The following is an 8690-nucleotide window of genomic DNA, read 5'->3' as shown; positions in this document are numbered from 1 at the left end:
TTTAATAATACCATTTAAGTGTTGATTATTATTAATGAGATATTTATGTGAAAATAAAAATATTGAATATTCATACATAATACGGTGTTTCATTTTATACAATTATAAAAACTACTATTATGTTCGTTTTAAAATGCTAAAAGAATGTAATTCAAAGCTACTGTCGTATAAAAAGGTCAAAATATAAGTAATATTTCTCAATGTAATAGAGGGCAACACCATTAGTGCGATTATGAAAAAAAATAACTAACCGCGATCGAGTCGTAAGTAAGGTATGCATTGAAAACTAGATTATGTGGTTTATTTAGATTTTATTGAATAATTGTTTTCTAAAATATAAACGGGGGAGGCTTATACATAATCAAATACCTAACAAATACCTGAGTAATAATTTAATATACAAAATTAATATTCGCTTATCCAATTTTCAATTGAATGATACTACAAAATTAATGCTGAAATGTAATCAGAGATAAACTACTAACATGCTATATCAAAGATAGAGGCAAAGCATTTAATCTATATAAGCGCTGAGCGCACAGCGCGCATTAGAAGTTTAAGCATATTGTTATCGTGGTTTAACATTATTCACTATTTGTCTTACCTTACGTTAATACTGCCGTTATAATGAAACGAGTCGTTATCTCCTACACGGTGATAATTTTACTTTTATTTCAATTAGTTTTTTGAATTATCTCAAATCAAATCTCGTGAGTGTTGCAACATTCCTACATTATTGTCACTTCAAGGTGACCTTCAAATTCGGCTAGTTTGACGTTTATTAACTTGCGAAAATTCATTATATTTGAATTTTCTACCCGCGTAGACATGCCATTTATTAAATTCATATCGTAATAAAGTTCGGGGCAACTTGATCAAGTTAAAAACCCCATTGTGCCACGTATTGAGTGAAGTTTTCAGTGATAAAACCAGTTCTACAAGATTCGATAGGGGCAATCTTATTTAAAACGTAAGTAAACTTAAATGCATTATAGGTATTCTTAGTTACGTAGCTGTTCATTCAGTGATGATCTATAAATAATTTTTATCACTTTTAATCGTTGCCGTAGCGTACAGATACTCGGTAATATATGCCGCTGTTTATTTTACAAATTCATTGAATTGTACGCGTGTAAAGTATATTTTACTTGCCGGCAACTGCGGCTCCGAATTAAATTTAAATTTCTATTTAATTACAAGAAAAATCGTTATTATTTTAAAAGTTTGAGAATTGTTATTAATTATTGAAATAAAAGTAATTTATATGTAAGTTAATTTATACGTGTTTTGTGGACCATAAAATTAATAAAGAGAAATATAATCATATTTTAATTCATAAACTAAATCAAATAAAATTAAAATAAATTATTACTTATTAGTAATGACTAATTAATGTAATTATTTTTAACAAAAAACAGAACTAAATTGATATCATTAAAGTACCATGGCCAACTTAAAAAAAAAGGAATCATAGAAATAGATTCACTCATTAAAAAGTTATGAGGAAGCAAAAACAAAATAAAGTTAAATTGATAACCACCTCCTTTTCTAAGTCGGTTGAAAATATTGCATTTTGCCATAGTCACCTAGACACTAAAAATATTTTTTACATAAATGGTAAATTAAATTTTAACAATAACTTATAAAGTTTCACAAAAACATTACACAAATTCTTTAAAATATGCTTGTTACAGCAACAACACAACAAACTGTGTAAATAATAAAAAAAAGGATATAAATATAAAGTAATGCATTTGAAACCTCGTTTGATTAAGTTATAGTAGTTATGTCCAAAAAATAATATATATAAATCTGAGTTTTTCTTACAAATGTCTCATTTATATAATACTAGCTGCGCCCCGCGGTTTCACCCACGTAAGTCCACATCCCGTAAGAATATCGGCATAAAAAGTTACCTATATGTTATTCCAGCTGTCCAGCTGTCTACGTACCAAATTTCATTACAATCGGTTCAGTAGTTTTTGTGTGAAAGAGCAACAAAAACACACTCATCCTTACAAACTTTTGTATTTATAATATTAGTAGGACTAGCAGACCTGGCAAACGCTGTTCTGCCTATCTCTTATCATTTAAGGGTATGAAAAATGAATGTTGGCTGATTACTCAAACCTAATCGATATGCACACAATATTTCATGAGAATAGATCCAGCCGTTTCGGAGGAGTATAGTAACTAACATTGTAATTTTATGTATATAGAGATTTTATTGCTAGTAAAGGAATAATTTTAATTATGTATAGTCACTTGAAAATCTCTTTTGTTTGTGGAAACGTTATATTAAATACCCATCATATTCAAATATAGATATTTTTAGAGATAAGTGCCTGTTCTTGTTGTTATTACATAATAATATATACATGTATCTTATCTATAATGTCATTATAATGTACTCATGACATTTTTACAAATAATAATCTCATAGGAATGTGACTCATATGTGTTCTTAAATTATCGCATATATCTTCTATATAAATAAAATTGAATTTCTAAATCTGTTGCTAAGCATAGTGCTCGAGAAGGGGTGGACCAATTTAGTTAATTTTTGATTAACGTCTTTGTTAGTTATAAGGTAGGTTTCTATGTAGAGAGGATAAACCATATGTGAAGTTTTGGCGGTTAACCATATTAAATATATTTCATCTTATATATTGCACTGTCATATATAATAATTATTAAAAGTGATGAACTGAGGCAATAAAAAGTTTGAAGTCGCGAAATTAAAATGTGAAATTAAAAATAAAATATTTATAAAAGTATTTATATAACTTTTATAGTACATAATTTTTACTTTAGTAATATAGTATAAAAGTTATGCATAGGTGTTTTTTTACATTGTCTGTCTGTGCATTGCTCCAGCCATAGACAAAACCACAGGATCATTTATGACCGGTTGTTTCATGTTAACAATCGAATTGCAAAAATAACTAGTTATAATGAAACTAATAGCAGGTTAATAAATCTATCTCGATATCTATCGAATATATAATTACAATTCTTATCGTTATATCCACGTGGGAACATAAATGTGTCCATACTGATGACGTATGTAGTCTTGATATTTTAGTTTTATGTTTTTAATGATTTTACAAAAAAGTACTGGACCGATTGCAATGAAATTTGGTCCGTAGATAGCTGGACAACTGAAATAACATATAGGCAACTTTTTATCCCGATATTCCTACGGGATAGCGACTTACGCGGGTGAAACCGTGGGGAGCAGTTAGTTAACCCATAAAGTTCATTGATCATGTCAATTAACGAACTAATAAATATGAACGATTGAACCTATAAGTTATTCGATTAGGATGTTTCCATTTGATTTAATCGTGAGATAAAGGCTATCGCATATCGCGTTTCTCATATAGAGTTCACTTATTCGGAACTTATCTGTCCTAATATTATAAAGCTGAAGAGTTTGTTTGTTTGAACGCACCAATCTCAGGTACTACTGGTCCGATTTGAAAAATTCTTTCAGTGTTAGATATTGAGGAATTGAGGAAGGCTATAAGCTATACATGCACGAAGCCGGGCCGGACCGCTAGTATTAATATATGATTTGTTTTGAGTTGATTTGATATCGTAAAAACTATTATCAGTCACCTATTCGCTCTAAATTGATGATATGGGTCAATTTGCAGCGGAGCTGTCAGCATCATTGGTCTGCTATTATTTCGATACTTTTGTTTCGTAACGAATGCAGTAGGTGAGCATTTATAATGCTTTGGAACACGGGAAGTTTGTTCACGAAAATATTGTAAATAATCTTAGAAATTATAATTAGTCGTCTAAATTTCGCATATTTTCCTGATGCGCATGAGTTTTATGAGTATTAAGGTTTAATTCATGTTGTTAGTCTGGACGCATTGCATAGAAAGTTCATATGAAATAAATATAGCTTTAGAAGACAACAAAACAATAGAACCAACTAAATTGACTCACTTGCTCTTGCATAGTATTCGAAAGGAAATTATTTAACCCTGTCGATAATAAGATAAACAAATGAAATTATTGTATTGTCACCTATACTGGATATAGTTAAACAGTTTGAATTAAATATCTCCGCGCTGTTCTGAAGTGAGCTGGCCGCTTCGAAATCGAGTCCAATTGAGTCTGTGACACACTAACATACCGACCAGTCTGCGCTATTGTATAGGTGCAATTCGATTCCTAAAACGCTTTCTTACATCCTAAAAATGTCACGCAAAAGTAATTATAACAGAGCTGTCGTAATATCTGTTGGAAGATGCAAAACAAAGTTACGTAATATATTTTTGCTTATTTACATAAAACGTATGACTGACATTGGGCGCCCGCCAAATATATTTGCTGTTTCACGTTTTAGTATGAAGTTTATAATAATTGTATAATACATTGTAGAAAAGTATAAGATCGACCAATAATTAGAAAGAGAAAGAAAATAAAACAACCAATATTTTACTTATACTTAACTAAACGCAATTTTTTTCAACCGACTTCAATAAAAGAGATTATCATTAGACTGTTTGTTTTTTGTCGTGTTTACTAAGTACGCCTCATAAATTTGTACTGGGTAGACCGATTTTTATGATCCTTTTTTTAATTGATAGCTGGTGCCTGCCATGTGGTCTGATTTTGTTAGTTTGTTGAAAACAATTATTGTTCGTGTAAACTTCTACAAGTGTTTATGATTAACTAGCTGCGCCCCGCGGTTTCACCCGCGTAAGTCCATGTCCCGTAGGAATATCGGCATAAAAAGTTGCCTATATGTTATTCCAGTTGTCCAGCTGTCTACGTACCAAATTCCATTGCAATCGGTTAAGTAGTTTTTGCGTGAAAGAGCAACAAACACACACACATCCTTACAAACTTTCGCATTAATATTAATCGTAGGATTAGTAGGATAGTAGGATAATGATTTTTATCTATTACTATTTCAGACAAGATGTCTCGCGATCGCTCCTCTCGCCGCTTCTACAGGTCGGATTCGACGCACGACCTCCTGTCCTACATGGACAGAGGTCTGGCTGCCAACGATGAGAACAGGTGGACCTTCGAAACCGCCTGGGAGGCTGCTAACAAAGGTATGGTATTTGACCATTATACTTCCTTGTGGTTTCAACCGACAGCAAAGATAGGAGGTCAATTCGACTGTTTGTTTTAGTGTTTGTTACCTCGTAGCTTATTACTGGGTGAACCGATTTGTATGATATTTTTTTTATTTGAGAGCTCCATGTGACCTTTCAAATTAGTTTCAATTTAGTTCTGACAATTTGAAGGCGGTTTAGTTTCTTATTTAACACTAGCGCTTGCCCGCGTCTTCTCACGCGTTAAATCGGAGTAGTTTAATAGATTTTATTATACATGTAAACCTTTCTCTTCAGAATCACTCTTCACTCTTCAATCACTCTTTCAGAATCACTCTAGCTATTTAAAAAAAAAACACATCAAAATCCATTGCGTGGTTTAAAGAATTAAGCATACATAGGGACATAGGGACAGAGAAAGCGACCTTGTTTTATACTGTGTAGTGTTGATAATGTTTAACGTGAGTATCGATGTTTCTTAGATAGGGGTAACTAAAAAAACCGGCTGAAACCTAGCGTCTTTCCTTAATTTTTATGGAGGAACAACACCCAAAACCGTTTATATTGTAATAATATAATATACATAAACTACATAAGTACATATTCATGTTGTTCATCGATGGACTACTAAACTACTCAATCGATTTTAATCAAATTTTGCACACCATATGCAGTTTGAAAACCAACTTAAAATGATAGGATAGTTTATATTATTTGAATTACGATAAATGATTACTCGGTTGGAGCCGAGGCGTGCAGTTAGTATAGATAATAAATACTCAATTCTACAACAAATAGGTCAAATCAATCTCAAATTATACTGACTGATATATAATAAATCATTAAGTTAAGTTAGCCTTTCCTTTCAAAATTTATTCAGTTCTCACCTAAACACTAACGTACGTGCCTAGATGCCTGTAACATTGGACCTAGAACGAGTTAGTCCCGTTCGGTTCCAGCTCTGAGCTAGTACAATAGGTCATTGTGCTTGCTTAGTCTCGTTACATTGCTAGGTTGATCTTAATCTGAACTAAATGCTTATTGAAATAACTTAAAAGTTATGTAAACTCTCGGTTCGGAAAGCAGGTGTTTTATACGTTTAATATATTTAAGTTACGTTAATAAGAGAACAAATTAAATTGTCTCACATAGAGTATATGTAAGGCAATTATTTGATCCTGTCGATCCTAATAAAGGTAAAAAGATAAACTCATGAAACGATTGTATTGTCACCAATCGTGGCCGCAAATGTGGGTCAAAATTGAGTCTCTCATACAAACATACAGGTGAAGCTAACAACAGCGTGTTAAAAGCCAGTGTATTTCTTCGTTATAATATATCTATATCGAATCACGTTTAATACGAATCAAATTAGATATTTATGCACTTTTATTATTTATGCTTTTAAACGATTTAAAAACTGTAAAACATATAACTTAACTCTTTTTGCAATTATGACTTTAAATTTTGAACTTGGCCTATATCTAAGAAAAATTAATTCTATTTAATTCTGAGAAGAATTATATTAAAACAATATTTTCGATCAATCTAAATGTATAGGAATACTATGACATCAAATTGTCCACAAACCATCCGAGTGTTTTTTATGCCTGCGATATATCTGTAACAAGCTATCCTCCTGGTTTCGCACGTGATACAAATTTATCGTATATATAGCATTAATTCAAGGGTCATGTATATATGCAACGATAGAAACGGGAGAATTATTAAAAACGATCTAGTAGTTCCAGAGTACCCCCAACGTCACTAAGTCATAAATTCATAAACTTTATCGTTTCATAATATTAGTAAGAAGGAAACAACGAAATATAGAAACATTTATTCTATCAAAGGAAAAAACCTCACAGTAATAATGACAAAAAAAATACTATCGGCAAAGAAAAAAGGCGATATATAAATACTAAAACAAACATTTATAAAGTCAAAAATGCACATAAAAAACAAAGATAATATAAAGAATCCTGAGTATACATTAATAACTGCTTATAACTAGCTTTATCGAGAGTCAAAATTAATTTTTCCATACACATAGTGTTAAAGAAGTAAGTACAATATAATATTGATTTAATACTTTGTTTTTCAGTTGGTGGAATTTACACTGTCATCAGATCGAAGGCATACGTCTCCACTGAGGAGATGGGTGATAATTACTGTCTATTGGGTACGTGTTTCATTTCATATAGCAGTCATTTATTTATATATACTTACTACCTGCGCTCCGCGGTTTCAACCGCGTAAGTCCGTATCCCGTTGGAATATCGGGATAGAAAGTTGCCTATATCTTATTCCAGTTGTCCAGCTCTCTACGTCCCAAATTTCATTTTGTTTTAAATTTATGATTTTTCAATTTATCTGCACATATGGATAAAATCACCACTGCTCGAACCGTGAAGGAAAACATTGTGATGAAACCGACATATCCGAGAGTCAAAAGTTCGACATGTGACATCTGGCCATCCGCACTTGTGGATGGATGTGTTGGATTATGGCCTGAACTCTCATAGGAGGCCTGTGTCCCAGCAGTGGGACAGTTAAGTAAATAAATGTTATATTACATCATTATACCTTCTCAGGTCCATACAAAGAGTCCTGTGCACGGCAAGAAGTAGAGGAGGCAGATTTCCCCCCCAACTCCCCCCTCACAACTGCCGTTAACGCTATGAGGAGTCAGGGGTATAAGGTATGGATAATTATTTCTATACAGTCAAGGAAAACATCACGAGTAACCCAGCATGTCCAAAAATCAAAAGATATGTGACCAGGCCATGTTGGCCAGGCTGGTAGATTAGGGCATGTACCCTCGAGAAAGCCTGTATCCCCGCAGTGGGAACAAACATGGGCTAAGGATGGTCATCCTTTCCCATATATATTAAATATTATATAATAGAATATTTCAGAAATTAACCGTCGTTAATTTCTGAAATATTGTCCCAGAATGGTCAAGTCTTGAATAATATTTTCGGTATGTTCCAAAAACAAGTAGAATATGTTAAAAGAACATAGCTTTTTCGTTTATCTGTAAACTTTTCAATGAATTGTGCTGATATTTACTTTGTTGAAAGTAACATAGTGATTAAATTTGTACTAAACAATAAATATATAGTGTTTTAATTGCAAAAAATAGCAATTCTTGATTCTAACAGCTTACAGACACAAAAAATACAGTCGGATTGATATCATCCTTATTTTGAAGTCGGTTGACAATATAAATAACATTAAAATGTAGTTCCCAATGATTCCAGCTCCACACAGGCACGTGGCTCGTCGATGGCAACCCCCAAATCATTCTATTCGACATTGGTTCAGCGGCTTGGCAACTGGACAGTTACAAGCAAGAGCTATGGGATACGTGTTCCATTGGAATCCCACATCTCGACGTCGAGGCGAACGACGCGGTGATACTGGGATTCATGGTCGCACAGTTTATAACTGAGGTGAGCGTATTATATAGGCTCTAGTTACAAGATAAGGGATAGAATGTTCCATTGGATTCCTACATCTCGTCGTTAAGGCGAATGACACGGCGAAATTGTTAAATTAGTATAAAAAATTATAATGAAAATGTAGTCAAAAATACATCTTACT

At 32.6% G+C, this 8690-nt stretch overlaps 1 protein-coding gene across 3 annotated transcripts in view; it reads left to right on the top strand.

Annotated features, from left to right (window-relative positions):
- The first annotated feature begins 733 nt into the window (after positions 1–733).
- LOC119838141 (glycogen [starch] synthase) overlaps positions 734–8690 on the top strand; it is a 19766-nt gene continuing 11809 nt past the window's right edge. For 2 of the 3 annotated variants that reach the window (XM_038363973.1, XM_038363975.1), the window contains exons 1-4: positions 4943–5081; positions 7189–7266; positions 7679–7785; positions 8348–8539. In XM_038363973.1, coding sequence (XP_038219901.1) covers positions 4943–5081; positions 7189–7266; positions 7679–7785; positions 8348–8539 — 516 coding nt within the window. Of the gene's footprint in view, positions 971–4937; positions 5082–7188; positions 7267–7678; positions 7786–8347; positions 8540–8690 lie in introns of those variants that run through there. The other variant, XM_038363974.1, reaches the window with a different exon arrangement.

Source organism: Zerene cesonia, unplaced genomic scaffold (genome assembly GCF_012273895.1).
Source record: "Zerene cesonia ecotype Mississippi unplaced genomic scaffold, Zerene_cesonia_1.1 Zces_u001, whole genome shotgun sequence".
In the NCBI taxonomy this organism is placed as follows: domain Eukaryota; kingdom Metazoa; phylum Arthropoda; class Insecta; order Lepidoptera; family Pieridae; genus Zerene; species Zerene cesonia.
Note: the sequence above shows the minus strand (reverse complement) of the source record. Positions and strands in the feature narration are given on the sequence as shown.